The sequence below is a fragment of the Aphis gossypii genome, chromosome 2, assembly GCF_020184175.1.
Source record: "Aphis gossypii isolate Hap1 chromosome 2, ASM2018417v2, whole genome shotgun sequence".
NCBI classification, from domain to species: domain Eukaryota; kingdom Metazoa; phylum Arthropoda; class Insecta; order Hemiptera; family Aphididae; genus Aphis; species Aphis gossypii.
Window position 1 is genome coordinate 10,838,863 of NC_065531.1, and position 22,532 is coordinate 10,861,394.

Consider the following 22,532-nt stretch of genomic DNA (forward strand, 5'->3'; position numbering starts at 1 on the left):
TGAAGTTAAAATTAATATTGCGTCGTCACACGTCATCCTTGTTAAGTAAAGTACATGAAACGTCTACAAATGTGTGGCCTCAGATTTATTAAATTTGAAACATTCTGTGTGCAAACAGTAATCTCAACAAATTAAAATCAACTTAGTTGTTTGATTTACAGAACTTTAAGGACAAAAAAATGTATTGCACAGAAAATCGTGAACAAAAAAAAAAAAAAAAACGTGTTTTATTAACCAAAACAAATAATTATTTGAAATATGGATTTCCACCAGCTAATAAGCGTTTCCAAAAACCCGTATAATCATATTCAAATTCAAACTACTCGATTTTACAGTAAAATATAATTATCGTTTAATTCAACAATTTAACGTATAAATAGATCATTTTTTTTTCAATGATCTAAATATACAAGTACGACCATTTGTATAGTATTATAGCTTTTCATTAGGTTTTCATTCAATTTATATTTAAAATAAGCATCTTAGAACTTTAAGATGATTAAAATATCCTACTACATTCGTTTGGGATACGTCTTCTTCATTGAAGCTTTTACAGTATTTTTGTGATTTTCATAGTTGTTATTCTCGTTTTATGTATTATAAAATTTCAGCTATCTCGGTTATTTTAGATTTAAACTTTAGGATCGCCGCAAAATAAACTATTTTGATCTGAGTTTTATCAAATCTTTGATGAAGTGTTTTATAAATTATTTTTAACCAGCATCAGTTTGAGAAAATTGTCCTAACCGAAAAAATATTAATCGAAAAATAAAAAAACAAATCAATATTATCGTCAAATCAACACATATCTCAATTTATTTTTAAATCGTACATATTTTAGTATTAGTAGTCGTTATACAATATATTTAGTATAATTATTATTTTTAACAAGTTGTATGACGTCTATGAGATATGAGATTTGAAACTACTTAATTTAACAAGTATTAAAAATTAAAACAACTAATTATAATATTATACATTAAATTGAAATTATGCAATAAATTATAGCACTCAATATACTAATATTTTTATACTTACTAATCAATAAATTGTCCATCGATACTTATATCGACGTACATTGAATAATGTACATTTGATCAATATAACAATTATCCTTAAATAAATTAGAAAATTTGTAAAATTTACATAATTGAATGTGTTGTTAAAAAAAATATATTTTTATTTTTATTGCAGTATTATATTATGTATAGGAAAAAACTAAAAAATAAGTAAAGTATAAAAACACAATTAAATTAAACTTACATAATTGTATGTTCCAATTAAATTAATAATATTTCTAACAAAACCTAATAAAATTATTATTTTTTTTAATGATATTATCTTGATTCTTGAATAGATACCTAAATAAAAAGTGATTGTTGACTAAAAATGTTCATCTGAGCCTAAGTTATACTTCGTATTTAATGACATATCCATGTATAGACATAATATTTTATAAACTTGTGGATATCGGGCATTATAACAGGTCATTATAAAGCCCTATCATATTACGTTTGAAGGGTAGCATAGTGGAAAAAAGAAGTCACATCAACATATTCGGGATTTGATTTTAATAGCACATTATTATGAGTTCTGAAAAATAAAAAAATTAAATTACAACATCGAATACAATAATATGTAACACAAAATAATAATAATGATAAATAATATTATTTCAATAATTATTTCAAACGACGGTTTGTTGTACTCGTTACATTGGTGTGGGTTGGTGGTGTTGGGGCAATCCAGATGGCGGGCATAAACGTCGAGCGCCGCGGTAGATCGGGGCCCGACTTACTCGAACGTTGTTGTCGGTAGTTCGTCTCCGAACACGTGCGCGGACGGTTCTTCTCCCCGTCGGGCCACCACGTTTTACACGCGCACCGCCGTGTTTAATTTTCACCGACGCAAATGAAATGAGTTTTCCCGCGATCATGCCGAGCGGTTTTCCGGCGGTCGCCACCGTCATTTTAACCGTCTTGGCTGTACTTCAGCTAATGGCCGTCTTAGGTGAGTGCTGTACACATTTGTTTTTTTTTTTTTTTTGTTATGCATATTTGAAATATTTTCTTTCACGCAATGATAGTTATTGGAAGTTGTCCAAAAATTACGTCGTCGATGGATAGCAAAAAAAGGAAGGGATAAACTATGTTTTTTTTTGTCCAACTCGAATACTGCAAAAAGTAAAACTGATTTTTTAGGTCTTCAAACGTATTTTTTCCCCTTAAAAGTATACTTTAAAAAACCTATTTGAATTAATCCTGATGCAAATATAAAAATGCACTTTTACACATGAAATGTGGGAATTTAATTTGAAATCTATACTTTTCAACAAAAAAATCATGCTTTTCGGAGTTTATTAAAAAAAAAACCTACACCATTTTTTTTTTTTTATAAATCTTTGAAAAATTACTATATCTATACCAAAGCAATTTATGAATATGACACAACATAATAAATAAATGATAATAATAAATATAACTCTTTATCTATTTTAAAAACTTTTTTGTTAAAATAAAACATCAGTATTATAAATTAAGTACTAAAATACGTGATATTGTTATTTTAATTTAAGTAATTTAATTAAAAACTGTAATTTTTAATGTCTACAAATATCTGGAAACGAATATACACCTCGGATTTTAAGTGTGTTATTTTATATGGAATATATTTAAATGAATGAAATTTACCTTTCTCAGCTGTATTTAATACCTCTCAAATTAAAAGCCAATAAATTGATTACTAGTGCGTATTCCGAGGTATTAATTAAATTGTAGTGTTTTTAATAATTCAAAAGCATTTTAATTAATATCTATACAAAATACCAATTGTGTCTTTTATTCTTCGTGGTTTTAAGTGATATTGAATTCATAAAGATTGTCGATTATGAAAACAGTATAAAAAAACATGTTTAAAACCTGAAAATGTAAATTTGTAGTAATTACTCGATTTAGATACTGTTTTAGTTGTATTGAATTATTTTAATTTCCTGGAAATTAGTTGCGTTCATTTTCAAATACAGTTCCGTAAAGTATTCATTCGTTTCGTGTTTGTGTGAGTTCTAAAAAATGCATCATTATCTTAGAATTTGTAATCCAACAATCACTTTTTTATACATCTTAAACTTAGTTGAATACTAATTATATAATGTATAAAAATGAATAGCATAGGTTTCCTGTCGAATGTGTTTTCTCTCATCTGCTGATCATTTAATTTTTTTACTCAATTACTTGATAGTATAACAACTTCAAATAAATTTAAATAAAATATAGTTATTAATTATTATTTTAATTTCAATCATATAACATAATATTTTTTTTTACATTTTTTTAATTCTTACTATAGAATTATAGACCTATGTTATATGTATACATCTATTAACATTTTCAAGAGTTGTGAAAAACTAGTTTTTTTATTCCAAACTAAATTATTAATAAATGTAATAAAATTATACTATAATATATAAATATAATATTAGTTTTTCGACAGTAGTGACCATATAATGTATATAAAACTTTATGATTTTTAGCTCATATAATTGTTTTTTATATCTATTTTGCATTTATTCGGTAAAATTTAAATTTAACATGTTATAAGTTGAATAGAATATTTCTTAAGTTTTTTATAAGCAAAATATTATAAGTGTTTCTTATTTAATTATGCAAAAAATGTATATAATTAAGAAATATTTATTATTAGTTGATAATCAAAATCCAACATTGTAGTGATTAATCACTTTGCAAAAATTATATTATTACTATATTTGTTTATTTATTTTAACTCAAATTTAATTAAATATGATTTTAAATTATAATTTTAACGATTTCGTATTTCAAAACATACTATAATTGATAAAAGATCTTTAAATTTTAAATTTAAATTCCTACATTAGATTATAAGAAACCAAATAGGTAATTAAAATTAGTAAAATTCGTTATTGCAATAGAATTTTAAATAACTTGTAGGCGTTTTCTTAAAGCAAACACCTTTATAATCTGCAAGTGGTCCAGAACCCATCAGTAGATACAAATATGAATACGTTTTTGTTTATAATAATACTTTATCTTATATTTCAATATGTTTATTGTGGTAGTCAGTCTCGTAACCGCGTGTTAAGTTGATGTTTGTCAGAGGTTTGGTAGTTTACATTAGGTTTACCGCACCACTTTAAACTTAATTCAGTATTATTGCTGCTTTCCAAAGTCTATTTATAAACACTTACTATAGTAGTGTGCACTGGCTTAGAAAATGTTTGAATATACTAGTAAGTTATATTACAGTTTAGTACATTTTTACATTATATCTTTTTTTTCTTTTTGTATCAAATAAGGTCGACAGTCATATACTAAATAACATTAATAAGTTAATAAGTAATACAAATATAATTATACGTTTTTATACTGTTTTTAATAATTTTAATACAATGGTACTAAGACCGTTAATTTCTAAAGTACCTTTTTTTTATTTTCATTATTTTGATAATTTATTCAAAGTATAAATCTATTTTTATTACAAAATAACAAATATCTAACAAAGTATGAGTAATACAACTATTGAATATTTATTGTCATAAAAAATGCTTAAAGACATGGTTTGTCGTCTTGGTATGAATGCCAAAGGTTAAAATATTTTGGTTACTAAATTTAACGAAAACGACAAAATTAATTTATTAAAATAATGTTTGTTTAAATAAAAATATGATTATACATAATATTTCAATTATTTAAAGTTAAAAAGAAGACTAAGACTTTGAATTTATTTCTACTACAAAAATACATTAAAATAATGAGTTTATTGAATTTAATCATCTTATGAATTTCGTTGATTATCGTTAAATGTATTTTAAACAATCTATACTATTAAAAAATATCAGAATTCCGTCTAAAACTCTTGTTTGAAATCTGTTTTTCACATTAAACCATTGTAAATGAATGTACGTTTATTATTAAACAGTTTGGCATTTATCTCTAACATACGCTGTTAAAATAAATTAAACAGTTATCAGTTTTAAATAATCAATTAATTAGGCTAAAAATAGTCGTCGAACTGGAATATGGGTGTGTGTGTACATTTTGGATATTAATGGTCAAAGTGATGATTTTGACGTAATCAGCGTAAATAATGAATAGAGCATTTTGAAATGCTAATAAATCGATAATAATTACAATCACCGTGTAGTGCTCATCACGGTGTTTTCAATTGAACGTTTAAAACAACAATATCATTTTATTCACGCCCAGTAGTTGTATGTATGTTTACAGCTCTAACGCACATAGAAAAACAAAATAATCAGCTGTTAACTCTGCGGCAACATGTTTACGAACACGCATATCAATAACACGTCGAGATGATTACCGAAATAACGCACATACAACCGATCTCCCGCCATCCACCGTTATCCCACGAATGCTCGTTTTTACACATGATTCGACGATAATATTGTACGAATGTACATTGGAAAACTTTTACTCGGTGACATACGATTGTCCGTTAAAAACGACAACGTATCAAAATTAAAATAATGGGTATATTTTCCACGCGACCACTGAGGTTAAAAATAACGTTGTATAATTACCATCTCGGTAGAATAATATTTTGGCCTCTGTCATAGAATGACTAAAGACACGGTCAATCGTCGTTGGTTGATGTTTATAATAAATTTTAACGAATACGAGGGATAGTGGATATGTACATATTTTGAGTAAAAATCGAAACGTGTTTTCGAAATATCATTTTCGGCGAGAATAAATATTTATAATAAATACACTCGAATGCCCGAATTCGTAGAACAGTATATTTAGATTTATTGAGGCACATACTATGGTATAGTAATTCCTATTGTATAACTGCACATATATTATATATTAATAGTAAATATACTATTTTATTGTTATGCATTTTTAATACTGATGGGTAATAATTGACAAATGTGAATAAATATTTAAATGTGGTCCCAAAACTATGTACACAGTTTCGAATTATATAGAATTAGCTTTGAAGATTTTCATCATTTCAAGTTACTATATTTATTATATTTTGTGTATTTTGTGTATATAATAAAAAAAACAAGCAAGATGGAATTTTAATATATATTATATATTATTTTATTACTATTACAAATTTAATTTCTTGAGAAATTCGGAAAACATAATATTGCTTGAAAAGGTAAATGTATATTATTTCATAATGATACCATACCAATACATAAATAACATAAGACAAAAATATAATCAATCAATAATATTTTTATGTGGAATTATTTAATCTTACCTGTCATATTAAAAAAATTCACGTTTAAAATATTATTCAAATAACGGAATTCTTAGCACGCCACGAGCATTCAGACCATGTCTGTGCTTAACTTATACTTATTTAATTTTTTAGTGCTTCATCTGATCAGTAATATTATTTATTTTTAACAAGCAGTTTCTAGGTTCAAAAGTGAAACTTGAATCAAAATGTTGGTGTACCTGAAAGCTTGGTGAGCATACAGGATAAAGTCATATTGCACGATGAGATATTGTCTAATCAGTCAACTTTTAATCAGAATTCTCCAAACGTTTCTCCAATATCTATACGCAAAATCTGTATTTTTTTTTTTTTTAAATATTGAAGAATCTAAACTTATATTTAGTACTTAAATATTTTTTTTAAAAACCAATTTATAAATATATTTTATATAAAAGAATTGTAAAAATATAAAAATTAAAAAGTAACTAAAATCTTTATAACTGCAACTACATATTATTTGTAATTATTACAGACTTAATACTTTCTCAACAAAGTTACAAATTGCTATTGATGATACTATGCATTGATCTTAATAAAACCATATTATGGTTATATCCCACTTTAGTGACTGACTAAATTTAGGAAGTTAGAAAAATCTACCAAGCTGCTGACTCATAATATTATCTTTATAATATCTAAAAAAAATACATATTTTTATAACTACAAAAATGAACAAATTTATAGCAACTCATTTCCGGATAAAAGTTTCTAGTAAAAAAAAAAATAAATAAAAATTATGAAATGTTAAATACTGTTTTCTTACCTGGCTCGTTTTTTTTATCAATTTGAAATCTTTATTATGTATGCAAATCTGGTAGGATTTGATTACAAATACCAAGAAAATATTTTAACGGCATATACAATTTTTTCAATATTATTATTCTGAGCCTTTCGTCTGAGACGAAAAAAACAATATTGAAAAAAAAACTAAATTTTAGGGAAATAGTTGAATTACAACAGATATTATTATATTTTATTTTATTATTTGCTTAAAATAATTATATTGTACAAATAACCATACATAAGGTTCTTTTAATGAATATAACTAGTTTAAATAGTTCAACAAATGTATCTTTTTATCCTTTTTCTTTCACTTAAATATACAGCCATATACTCATTTACTATATTTCAGAGTGTTTTGTTTAAAAAAAAAATGTATATAAGCAACTTTATCGAAGTCTTATTTATGTAAATGTATATGAAAAATATAGTTTTATACTGATTGCGATTATATATTTTATGACTATTATGGTCAATAGACTAAATTTTACACTTATGTTTAAATTGAAAAACCATCATTAATATATATTGCATTATGTTATAGGGTAGTTTTTATTGATTTAGAAGTAGATCTGCATATTATAATTTAGATGAAAAAATTGTCGTTCATATTGAGTTATATATCATTAATGATGATTCGAAGATTATTATTCTATCCAACATTATTTCATTACATAGTTGAGATTTATTTAATTACTAGTAGTTGCAAAAGAAATAAATTTAATTAAAATATACTTTACTGAAAAAAAAAAATATAGAAATTATTTTGTTGATTAATACAAAATAATTAACATATTTAAAACATTTTTAATAAAGTTGTATTTTTACTGTTAATAGATATAATAATGATATTTGTGATAAAAAATAAGTTTTAAATTCTTATCTTATCGTACATAATTTTACAAATCATTGTTTAAACCAATCATAATATTAGATTTAATTCTATACAACTTTATTTAATGCTAAATCAAAACAAAGCTTATGTATGTGAAACATTTTCTAGAACGAACGTTTAAAGCTTCCCCAAGTATATGTCATAATAAAATATAAATAATCGAAAACTAAAGGGTCTTTTGTTGGGTGGGTGGTTTCAATGAGATTTCTGGAACTTTAATTTCCATTTAAAAAATAATGTATACTCATACACGTTAACGTTGAACAAAAAAGGCTTAAAGTAATAAATTATCGTCGTATGTATCTTTTTTCGCTCAAGGAGTTTTTTCTCGCTTCTTTGTCCAGTGTAGGTACTGTTCTATACCAAAACTCTTCGAGGGGTCTCAATATATATATACACACATTTTATTCATGGGGTTGGTGCAGCTTTTGTTATCGAGCAAAATACCTGATGGTTTCGATAATTTTTTTTTTCTTCTATCGGTAAAAATTATCCATCATAATATGACCTGATAAGTTTTTTTCCAAATGCTTGATGACCTTTATTTTTCTTTTCGTATAATTTATATACCTGTGGAAGACGATTTTGAATTTCCCATTATTTTATCTAGAAATAAAATATTTGTGCAAAATCATAAGGAAAATCTAAAAAACACTGAAAAAAAGTAAAAACAACTACATCGCAATAATTTCGTTCGGTCGGAGGCGTTCAATCTTTTTTTTTTTGTAGTAATATTTTTTTACTAGATTTATATGTTTCATGACACTGCGTTACGAGTTATTGTTTGGAATTCGAAATCGTTATAATAACCAACTTTTACGATTACACCCGAAAATCTGTTATTTTCTGTTAGCAAAATGTGTTTTATTTTATTTTTCTCTTTTAACCTTCTACCCTAAATACGAATTACTAACCTCTACAAACTGCGCAAATATATGTTGTTTCTTTAAATAACCATATATTTATATAGGATAATGGCTTGCTACTCGACTCTAATTTAGACTTTGAATAATTTACATATTATTTTACGTTAACGACATATTATGTGTGTTTTATCGAATTATCTGATCAAAGAAAAATATTTATTTCACGAAAAGAAATAGTTTTTACTGTACCTGGAGACATATTTTCAAAATTTTATCCTAATATTTATGAGTATGATAAATTAATAAAATAATGCCAGTAGTTAGTAAATTTTAAAACAATTTATATTATATGCACTTATATAATATAAGCATTTCTGTACGCTTGACTAACATTTATTAAAATCGATAAAAAATAAATAAATTATGATGAAAATGATCAGAAAAGTTGTATTGCTTGCCACCTGCATAGTAGATATATAGGTAATATTTTTAATTAATAAAATTACTACACTGGAAACTCTCGTGTACATAACGAATAACACAAACACATAATATGTATATATATATATATATATATATTATATTGCGTCTGTATGTAATATATGTGCATTATTGGATATGTGGGTCAAATTAATATTATGTTTTGAATAAGTTATATTTATATTGGTATACGAGAGGTATTTCGATTGAAAAAGTATGCCCGGTTGTCATGCCACAAATAACAGAAAAAAATGAAATATATCACCCGGGTTTTTAACTCACAAATAATTAAATTGGATTAATTAAACATCTATGCAGGAATTTTGAAAATCAGCGTATACAGTTTAGGTTTGATCGAAATAATAATAATGTTGGAATAGTTTCCGTGTAAAAATAAACCAGCATAGTAATACTTAAAATATTTTTGAATATTATTTATATATCTATATAATAGTTACGGGTATCTCCATACGTCGCGTGAAATCATCATCAAAAATGGACAAAAATCCTTGTTATTTATATATTCATGTATACATACACTCATTTTACACATTTACACATTCATTGTCACGCGTGAGTATTGCTTAAAACGATCATTTTTTTTCATGCACAATAGCAAATCCTCTGAAAGTATTTCTCATAGACGCATAAATTTCGTCGACGGTTATTGCCGAGGCAGCCGTGCGGGGTGTCAAAATGGGATAGGCAAAAATTGGTAGCCCGATCGACCGACTGGCTACAGCGTTTATATTACAACAATATACATAGTTAATATTTTTTTCCTCGTTTCACGATTTGTTTTCAGGGATGGTGAACATTCCAAAAAGCACTAAACCACAAACATTTATATAATATATAAATACATTATATAAAATAGCACATTATTTATCTCCTTGTATCTATTCTCTCTACCGTTCAGTGTTTTGAGAACGAACTACACGATCACGCAAATAATATGTACAAACATTATTATACTCCCATTTCCCAGCTATGATTAAAGAGTTAAGGGTCGATCCGGTGACTGGTACTTGATGAATATTAGTCCCTGGTGAATAATTTTCAGAAAACGTAGGTACTGTACTTGCATACAAATACTATACAAAATGTGAGATTATCTGAGACTTGTGTGTTTTCTAGATATTTTCAATAAATATGTTATTAGGAATAAATGAGAAAAACTAAATGCTCACATATTCACGCGGCGTTTTGAGTAGACAATTAAACTACACCAGGATTGTGAATTTGTTTTGCCCTTAATATTATTAAGTACTTAATACTTAAAACTATTATAAATAAACAATGTGATGTTAACTATTATATTTAGTTTAATATTTTTAATTCTCTTAACTTAACTTAATAATTCAAGTTAATTCAATTTTCAAATTGATTATTAATACATCTGAGATGGGATTTGCACATCAATTATTTACTTAAACGCTTTCGTATATCATTACATCATTTTTATAAACTCCATTCAGTTTTACCAAAGCAACTCATCAGAATAGTATATATATATATATAATTTTATCAAGCAGTTCTCCAATATGGTATAAAGATTTGTTGCTAATGTAATCAAACCACTACAACTGCAGCAAAATAAAATAATACGAGTTTGCGTGGGTATAAAAGATTTAGTGTGGTCAACTGTGCATAAAGAGCTAAATATTTTGCCTTTTAAATTAATTTACCAAAAATTTGCAATATTATGGGTAGTTAAACATACAAACACTTGGTTTAATATAAAAAAAGTAGAAAATAAGACAAAAAACAGAGCATATAATACCCCTGTAGCCTACACAAATACTTTGTATGGTCAAAGATTTCTGGACTATCTAGGTCCTACTATTTTCTATTCCATGAATAATAAATTAAAAAATATAATTTGTGTAACACCTAAGTATGTGAAAAAATTTATATCTGATTGACTATTTACAAACATGGACACACTTTAATACATGTTCTGGGGTTACTAATTATTATAAATTCTAAAATAATAAGATGATAATTGTAATTGTTAAATGTTTTCTTATGATTATTTTTTACCTATTTGTTGTATTTTATCTTTATTTGAGTTTATTTCTGATTTATTTGTGCTATTTTAATGTTCTATTTATATTTATATGATAATAATATGTAATTAATTTTACCGCTTTATAACTCTCTATCTCCAACACAAGCATAAGCTTACAAGAGATAGATAAATCAATCTAATGTTTTATTTAATATGTTATCTTGTCAAATATTTTTTCTGATTAAATAAAAAAAAAAAATACACAATACATAATACATACACACACACACATATTTATATATATTATTTCACTATCGTTGACAACTGAAATCCTAGACATAAACATATTAAATTATCATTATCAGACAGCCAATAAACATTTTGGATAAAAAGTAATATAGTAAAATATAATATAAGGTTACAAAAAATATGTAACCATATATAAATACACACATTCATGAAGGTATGCATGTATAACCACTGATGCCAAACGATTGGTGGATAGGGTGAGGTGTAGGTTACACACGTTAAACTTTATCAATTCTACGTGTATTCTTCGTGTACAATATGTATTATTTCCTCCATGTGTACTGTCTTCGTCGTAGAAAACGATGTAAAAATAAACAAAAGATAGAGAAAACCGATAAATTCTTACTCTAAATCGAATTATATAACTTGGTACTCGGGAAAACGCGTATCAAATTAAATTTTGGTATAAAGTAAATTTTGGCTGAAAAATATTTCACAGTAAACCAATGTTCTTTTCACAAAACTAAACAAACATCAGACAACCGATTTTGGAAAAAAATAATATGGAACGACGCGTTAAATTAACTGCACACCGATTAAATATACTGCTTTAGACTTTGGAGCAGTTATTTTTTAAAAACGTTTTTTTTTCAAGATGTTAAGTGTAGACAAAGTAATTCGAAGGCAGTTTAACTGTATTATACAAGCGCTAAAATTAATAAATTCGTATTTTAATAAAATATTTATATAGGAATTAAAAACTCTTTTCATGATGAATAATTATAATCAACAAATTATTATTATTACGTAAAGTACCTTTAAAGTGTCTCTCTGAGATAAGAAGACGTATGGTATAAAATTTTAATGTGTAATGCCTACGTGTAAATAAATAATATTTCAATTCAGAATAAAACATAATTATTTAAAATAAAACTGCTGATAATTACTTTAGCCGTAAAATTACCTGTTTCTGTACTTGTGTGTTTTAAATGGAACTATAATATAATATATATAACACTAGTTAAAAAAAATATATATATTTCTGTGCATCAAATACAAAATATGTATTAATAATAATTAAACTGAGCTTATTAATATAATATCCAGAATATTTATACACAAATGATTTACAAGTGTATATAGGTGGTACCTATTATGATAAATATTATATTTGTTTGTTTGGCAATATTGATCTTATTCTAATGTTTGAAAAAGGTTACTGTAAAGTGTACACAACTATCTCAATACAGCCAAAAAATAAAATTCAAATAAAAGAATAACTATTATTTTATATCTTAATCCATGTATATATTCAACACGAAAATATTATATATTAAAAAGATTTAACAAACGTTATTATTATGTTAACTATTTAAAATAATATATGTAAATATTAGATATTAAATTGTACATCTTCCAATCTTTTCTTAGACTTATCATTCTCTAAATTTCAGATTTAATATATTTTCCAACATTATTTGATATTATTAGTTTGTGTTACAGTGTTGAATTAGTTTTATACACAATAAAGTTATACATTATAATAAATTTAGGTATTTTACCGTCTTGTTTATATAACTATATTGACTAGAAATTATTAGAATGCTTAATATAACGCTAAAATTAAAATACAACGGAAACCAAATATATCTAAATTGTGCGTACAATCGTACTTTTCGTAATAATAAGTTTTAATAATAATAATAAACGTATTAGGTATAAGATGATAGTTTTGTATTTTTTAACAGCTTATTACGGTTATTTTACCTCTAACAACCAATGACAATGGTAATTTTAATTTAAAACACATACATATAAATATATAATACGATAAGTTGTTACATTTATACATAACCATTATTTGTCTATATTTTTAATTATGTTTGTAGTGTTGAACCACAATTTATTAATAAAAAAAGTAAAAAATAAACTTCAGTATTCAACAATAAAATGTCATATAATTCTATCAATTTTGAACAAAACCTACTCTTTACTATTTTAATTATGTTTTAAGTTCTGGTACAGGTTGAGATTTTACTGATGAGTTTATATCGTAAATAATCAAGTATTATTTAATAATTATTTTATACATTTTTTTGAAGTAGGTATATAATTTTATATTAAAAGTTAAAAATTAAGTTGAGATATTGTTTAATATAATTTATAGTTTATTAAATTCAAGTAACATTACGAATACGATTAATTATAATTATAAAAGTGCATTTTGTGGTCTAAGATGAATAAATAGTTACTAAAAGGAAAGTTGTGTAAATTACCTAATTAAATTAGAAAATTATTTTTATAAGAACTCAACATATATTGTGTAAATCTAAAGTTATGAAATACACAGAAGTATTAACATAAATATTAACCTGTAAAAAAAATCTTTTGAAGATTCAATTTCATATAAATGGAAATACATTATAATTAGTTTGTATTGAATCTTGTAAGTTTTTCAACGTTTTCTAAAAAGAAGTTCAAAATATTGTCTTACAAATACCGATCATCCTAAAATTTTCGATATCTAGTGTTACCAATTAAGATTAATTAATTGTCTTATGTTTTTACTATTCATGCTCTAAACATTTATAATCTTTACCCAATGCATAGTATCTTATCATGCAAAACAATTAATACTAAACAAAAAAAAAAAGAAAAGATTTTAAAACGACAATGAGTTTGTTAGATTGGTGTATATTTTATTGCTGAAAATATGACGACTACGGTAAGCTAGTTAGAGCTGAGTATTTTTCACAAGATTTTTGAAAACCATATTAAATAGCTCGGTTATAAGATGAAATCAAACTCATATAGTTCTTGTGAAATGAATCTTATTATAATGTTGATGGTAAAAATTCACTATATTCATTATATTCTACTTCCATTACTAATTGAAGTAAAATACTTTCAATTAACATTCTCTATAATTATAAAGAACACTTGATATATATATATATATATATATATATATATATGTGATATACATGGAATATTTATTTCCTTTTAAATATAATATTTTTATTTATAAACGCATGTCAAAAACCTCATAAATAAAAATTAAAAATTAAAATCACTTCGATTTTATTTAATTTTGTTGCTATTAACTTGTGTTACAAATAAAATATGTTTTTTTGTTTATTGGAATATTTACTTATTTACTTTGATATGTATTTAATAATTCAAAAATTCTTAAACTTGTAGCTTGAGAAATTTAACCAAGTTACTGGGAAGTTTCAGCTACGCTTAAACAGTAAGAATGTCTGTATTTAATTTTGGAATAAATGAAATTAATTTTAAGCTTTTATTAAAAAAAAAAAATTAAAAATATTCTATAACATTAACAACTCTACAGTTTGTTTATATATCGGGGAAATTCTTTGAAATTTTTCATGACAATAATAACTTATAGTGAATTATAGATTCAATAAGTCAATTACTGTTTTATAGGAAAGACGGCCAAGTAAATGCCGTAAAAGAAAAATGTACGAATTATTTTTAAAATACGTTTGTTTGCGCGCACACTCACCGTGATATTCACAACACCGTCAACAATGATAATAAATCGGATAAGGTTCGGTCTTTTGAATCATCGTTTCCGTTGTATTTAATTCACGAGCGTAAATATAAAATAAAAAAATAAAATAGAAAAAAGTAGTTGCCTTACAATAGGAAGTCATTATACGAACTTGGGGAAAAAAATAATAAAATATATCTTTCGTTTCCGAACGTTTTAGGAATTTCAATTTCCTCTATACATAGGAATTCGTTGTTTTTCCTTTTATTTTTCTATCGTATTATTTTACCAGTATTATTATTATTTATGAAACGGGTTGGAAAGGACGCGCGTGGTGATGGTCGTTACCGAGGAAATGTAAGAAAACTTTATTTTTGTGATTTACCTCGAAAGTGGCATAGTCAAAGTCTTGGAAATGGTTTTTTGTCAGGTGGGAATACGCGTTTTGAACGACAGTCCCGCATTTAACGTCGTCGGTGATTGTCTGTAGATGGTGGGAGGAGCTAGATGATGGTGAGGATCAGAAACATTGACGTGCAACAGAGAATGACTTAATTAGTTTGTTTGGTGCTAGAGAAGCAAAAGTAATTCGGAAATAGAATGGAATTGGAACCACCAGCGTGATTTTACAAAATATGCGACCGCGCAAAAATCCGTTTACTTTTTTTTTTTTGTTTAATATGCCTGCAGTATGTTTCACTATACCTACTCTTATCTGCATCTTACTATAAACACACACACACTGATAAATTCACAAAAGTGATGTAAAAGTGTAAAACAATAGACGACGCACTGATGCACCTGAAGTATATATAATATATTAGTATGTATACTTATAAATAGATACACATGTAGTGATTGAAAGTGAAAGAATAATGATTGCTTTCGGGCTTTTCAAGAACAAATTTATAACTGACTGTCTTACTCTCAGTTAATCTTGTATAGTTAAATTTCTGTTCACTTTGAATTTGTGTACACTTACTATAATACAATGAAAATTAGAATCGTATTTTGATACAAAAAAATAATAATAATAATAATATATTATTAGACTCTGAACGGAGTGATGAATGTATTGATTATATACAATGATGTATGTTTTTTTTTTTGTGTGTCTGTGTACAGCATAACTAGTCGAAATAATGCTTCAATTTCAAACTTCGGGGGTGGTTTCCAATGGAAAAGTGAATATCCTTGGTGCATTATACAGGTAAAAAGTAAAAATTTTCCAACAGTTTTCAAAAAAATCGAGAAAAACAATAAAAAAATGACAGAAAAACGGGAATTCTTACGCAAAACCAGTTTTCGACCTAATCGATTTTTTTTATATGGTTGTAATTCAAAAACTAATCACTGTAAATACTTGAAAATTTCACCAAATGTTTATGATAAGGTTATCTATATACAGTTAAATTTTCAAAAATTGTTGACTTTTTTGAGTTATTTATAGACCACTGAAATTTTCAATTTTTATGCGAATTTTTTTTTAAAGTCTCGGTAAAAAAATTTTGGATGACCAAAAAACTTGAAAATTTAATACAAGGTTCCTTATGAGTTGTTCTTATTGTAGCTAAAAAAAAATTAAAAATCGTTAGTCACAATTTTTTTTATAAGCGTTTATAGTTCAAATTTTTACGAAATCTGTTGAAAACGCGAAAATTTGCAAGTAATTTTGAAGTAGAAAAATCATAAAATTTTTTGTGTTAATAACTAAGAATTGAAAATACAACACTAGGTGTTCCATAAGTTTTCCTTCAAGTATCTATAGAGAAAACTCGAAGCATCATTATAAGAAAAATTTTAAGTGCGTTTGAATTTTAAATTTTTACAAAATCGCGTAACGATAACGATTTATCCTCAAACGATTTTAAGTATTTGTTATTATTCAAAAAGTATAAGTCGTAGATACTTGAAAATTTTACCAGTTATTTAGATTGAAATTTTCCTTACACGATTCAATTTTAAAATATTTTGACTTTTTTTGAGTTATTTATAGACCACTGAAATTTTCGATTTTTATGCAAATTTTTTTTGAAGTGTCGATAAAATTTTTTTGGCCCTATCAAAATACTTGAAAATTGTATACAAAAATCCCCATATGTTATTCTTATAGTGATTAAAAAATTATAAGAATACATAGGCACAATTTTTTTTTTTTATTAGCATTTGAATTTCAAATTTTGACGAAAATTTGTCAACATTTTGAATATTTGCAAATTACTTTGTAGGTATAATTCATAAAAATGTTTGTATAGGTAGCTAAGAGTTGAAAATTTAATACAAGATTTTTCATAAGTTTAGCTTACAATAATTATAAAAGAACTTAAATTTTGGTGTATTCAGGCCATTAAAACATAAACCACCTTTTTCACCAACCACTGGAAATTATATCCTAGGCTGATAAATCATCTTCGTTCAGAATCGTTTTTCGTATACAATGATACCTATCATTGCATTCAAATTTAACCTACCCTAGTCCGAGGTCAACCCTACCCCCTAATGTACATCAGAACGGTACCCACTTTCCCACTTTTAGTTGTTAAGTTTAATATAATTTCAAACTAATATTGAACTAAAATAGTAATGTTTGATAATAACCTTGTTGTTGACAATTAAGAAATTATAATGAATGTAGAATAACTGTATCATCCAATTTTGTCGGAAAAAAAGTAATATTATATTTATATTATATTTTGAATGCACTATATATTATATAGCATGACCTATTATAAGTATTATTTAACCAATTCCAATTGTATGAGCTGCATAGTGTAAACAACAAATACTATTATCACAAACATTATATTATTAACAAATAAGTGCTTTTATTGTAATTTTTATTTTCTTGTAATAAAATAGGAAAGACTAGGTCGTATTATAGCTGAGGTAGTATTTAGTAGTATTAGTACAGTACATGTGTAATTTATGCTAAAAATATAATACTAAGCAATACCTACCGACGGTATATAAAGAAACCAATTGATTTATATTTCATATTTTAAAATTTCTTTGATAAGCGGTAAAAAAAAACCTACCCATAAACACCTATTATGAAGTTTATTGACTCTTATAGAAACGATTATGCATACATATGACGAAAGGGAAAATTATAATCTACTCTCATGTACGTGTATGTGTGGACAAATGTTCCGGGCCGTAATACGATTTTTTTTTATAATTTATATATCTATACAGGCATTTTGAATCATCATTACTAAAAAAGACGTTGCATGCTAACACTCGATGTAAATATTAGTAATAAGTGCTACAAAGAAAAAAGATAACGATTTGTACATACATATTAACATTATCAATAGTTAATAGTTCGAGTTATTATAAAATATTACATACCTATTTATTTAGTATTTATAAAGACTGAAATGTTCAAAAAAATCTATGAAGATAATTTTATTCTTCGAAAACATACTTAGAAATTTGATATATTTGAATTTTTTTTTCTTTTAAGACGAACGAGTTTCAATTTAAATATTATAATAACTATAAAAAAACTATATTGTTATTCGACTATGTGATTTTTTCCAATTATATTATATATAGTCTAATTACTAAAATTCCTGTTAACCATTAAAGTGTATTTTGTTAGCTTTTATAAATTGCAATTACCTAAAGTTAGTATTATATTTACTGTTTTTTTTAGAAAGATTCTATGTATTTTTAGGTTCCAGAAAAAGTAACGACATTTTTTTTGGCTAAAATGGTATTTCTTTTTTTTACGAAGTAGGTATATTATTTTTAAGAACATAAGATATTAAAATATGTCATTAAAATTTCGTTGTTTTTAACCTAATAGCTGAAAATAAAATGAAAAAACACTTGCTAGGAAATCAAAAAATTGATACATTTTCACGCACACCAAAGTATCTATCCATATGAAAAAAAATCTAATTTCTATGATTCTGATTATACTAATTTTTGATATTTTAAATTTAGATTAGAACAATAAATACAGTAATTTTACAACTATAGTTTGTTTTTTTTTTTACTGACTGACATATTTTTTTAAAAAAAAAAATAAGAAAAAACTATGATAGGTATTTAAAACTTTAACTTATTCTATGAACTTAACTATATTATGCAACACATTTTTTTTTTAATATTAATTTAAAGATATTATAATATATTTTTATACTCATATGTCATGAACCTATTCACACTATTTTTTGGCAAGGCGATATTGACTAAAAAATTACTAACAATCAAAAAGTACGGTGTAGGTATAAATTGTTATAATAATTACCTATATAACATTAATAATATTGTAATAAATGCAATTTTTCGCAAAAATTAAATTAACCTTATTCTATTATATAATACATAATTTATTAATATAAATTATTATTATGGAAATATCGCTAAGAACCCACTTAACATATACAACTATACAGCAAAGCATAGTACTCATTATTATCAGTCAAACATTTTTTTTCTACATACATACATGTAAAAGTATACTATATTTAATATATTATACATTTTAACACTATGCAGATGTAAATATTGTAAAAATCATAAATATGACGTAGTTTCAATTGGTTACATCTAAATTCCTTACATTATTTTTATGGGTTAATGTAATGTAAGGGGATCATACATTACAGATATCATATTATAAAAAAATTATCTTAGATTATAAAATAAATGCACACCCATACTTCTTTTCTTAACTAAGAAAACTCATTGGACTATAAATACTATTTAGATTTAGTAATTATTAGTATTATATTTCACTAAGTAAAACCAAAATTAATTTAATAAAAATGGAATTAGATGTGAATTCTTAATTGTACAAACGTGCTATTAATAATGTAGCTTAAAAAAAAAGAGAATAATTAGACTTATCTTTATGCCAGAAGCAAATACCACTGGTTTTCAAATAGATGTAGCAAATCTACCCTTCCTACGAACTTATATTGAACTAAATTAACTGAATAAGTATTATTCCTAGTTGTTCTGTGCTAATAGCGTATAAGTTTACAACATACATAGGATAGTAGTACTTTCTAGATCATAACTTATCCTAAAACATAACTTTCGTTTAAGACCTATACAATTTGGACTTCCAATACCAACTATTAATATAATTATAAAATATTTAAATATTGGTCGTGTCACTCCCATTGATTAATTGTACAATAAATAATGCAAAATAAAACAGTTTACACTATTAATATAATAATATCATTTGAAATAAAATATAAACATAATTTTAACATTGTCCTAATTTTCTGTTGAAATCTTTAAAAGTATGTACCCTTCATGTGATACGAGTTGTCAAGTTATTTTTTTTCTAACAATGCGATAATAACACGATCTGAATTTCTGAATGACAAACAAAAATACATTTACATACTTTGAACTCATATCGAATGTACGCGATAGTAGACTAAATATACGGTAAATACATATTTATGTATACTGATGTATAATATATACAATATTTATTTAAATTGCATACGGTACTTTCGTAATTCAGGATTTATGCCCAAAGTTGGAACAGTGTTTTCTGAATACAATGGGAATCAAAGAGAATGCAAAAGGTTTTCACTTGTTTGGTTGCAATTGTAGAAGTTACCATACTCAGCCAATGGAGATGGAAGAAACCCTCCGGCCGTGTTTACCGAACAGGTGGCATATACATACAAGTTTTCTTAGAATATATATACGACAGAAAAAAGTTTTCCATATGACTTTACATTACAGTACTTTTTACTTAACCAATTGTCCAGAAAATATTATTATTATTATTTTATTTTTAGCGGTAAGGGGATTACAGGGGGTTTTTATTACTAGTATTTTTTTTTTTATTTATTTATGAAACGCATTCATCGGCAAAGTGGATTGGGGCTTGTGTTATTTTCAGTCAAAACAGCGTTACTGAACACATTATTTTCAGATTATTTCATATATAATATAGAGATATGTATAATATTACATACTATATAATAATATTATACAATATTTATATTAGCGTGCGTGTGTTTTGCAAATATTCCGCATGTTTCTTAAAATAAATTAAATTCGTCTGGAGGAAAACAATCAAATAATTATGACAAACACTGAATAAAAATTGTTTGATACGTTATTGAATAGTTTAAATTGTATTTCAACTAAATAAACCTTCATTTTTAAATTAAATGCATATTTAAAAAGTATAAATAGGTACTATATAATATTTTTTCATTATATAATTTCTATACAGAAGCACATTCTTCAATTTAAGCGTGATAATGTATACATATTTTTTTTAAAAAACAAATCCAATTCCAGTTGAAATATTTTTTTAAGTTAACATTTTATTTGTATTCCAATAAACATAAAATTGCTATAATATTATATAAAAAATAAACAATGGTATCGTAATATTCTAAAACCTTAAAAAAAGTGTATCCTCAGAGGTCACTATTCTTTTTATTCGTGTTTTTCATAATTATTCAACCATGTGGGGTTTCATCGAATAAAGACTTTTTTAAGATTACCTACTATTATTAATTCTAAAATACAATATTTTCGTTTGAAGTATTTTTTTTCACTGGTTAACATAGCGTTTACATTTTACCGATGTATACATTTTTATATTTCCACCAGTCAACATTAGCATTGTAAAAATGTATTTCTCAGTGTTATACAGTTTCCATGAGCTACTTTTTTTGCGTTATCCAAGTACACTTTTCACAAATATTCTGTTCAATAAACTATAACAAATGTTCAGCAGTTAACTCAATTTACAAAATTAGCTACCTAACTCGATAATATTATGTACATTGTACGCTGAAACAAAAACATAGTTTTGGCATACAGTATACCACATATATAAGTGTATCACACAATCAAATTGAAAATTTTGAATTGTGATAATTTTATATTGTAAGTAAAATCAACTTACAGCTACTCATTCTCTACATAAGCATATAAATTACAATTTCAGCTCAATAAACTCCATGTTTTTTTATTGTTTTTATCAAATTCCGCATAAATTACATATTATTATAACTTTGTACAGCAACTATTGTTTCTTGACTTATTAATGTATTGTGACCATATTATGGATCTATGTGAATTTAAAATTTAGTAAGTATTTTTTTATTATCTTATATTCACCGATTGCAAATAATGAATTGGATTATAGAAAAATTGACACTATGCTTTTTAAAGACTACCACTGATCACTATGTCAAGCTTATTGATGATAGATACCATTTATACTTTTTTCACGCTCAATAGTTTGTTTTTAATTTCCATTGCCAACTAAAAAATATATTAATTTCATATGTTATTCGGTTGTATAGTTAATTTAAAAAAAAATCTATACAAATATTGAAATATCATTTAATTATTATACATCTAACTTGTATTAAACTAAAAATGAAAACACGCCATTCTACGCTCTTAACTTATTGGTAACTATATAAAATTATCATAATATTG

At 25.1% G+C, this 22,532-nt stretch overlaps 1 protein-coding gene across 2 annotated transcripts in view; it reads left to right on the top strand.

Annotated features, from left to right (window-relative positions):
- Positions 1–1,789: 1,789 nt before the first annotated feature.
- The window catches only part of LOC114121043 (lachesin-like), a 199,705-nt gene continuing 178,962 nt past the window's right edge, over positions 1,790–22,532 (top strand). For both annotated transcript variants that reach the window (XM_027983187.2, XM_050202390.1), the window contains exon 1: positions 1,790–2,010. In XM_027983187.2, the coding sequence (XP_027838988.2) occupies positions 1,917–2,010 (94 nt within the window). In that variant the 5' untranslated portion in view covers positions 1,790–1,916. The remainder of the gene's footprint in view (positions 2,011–22,532) is intronic.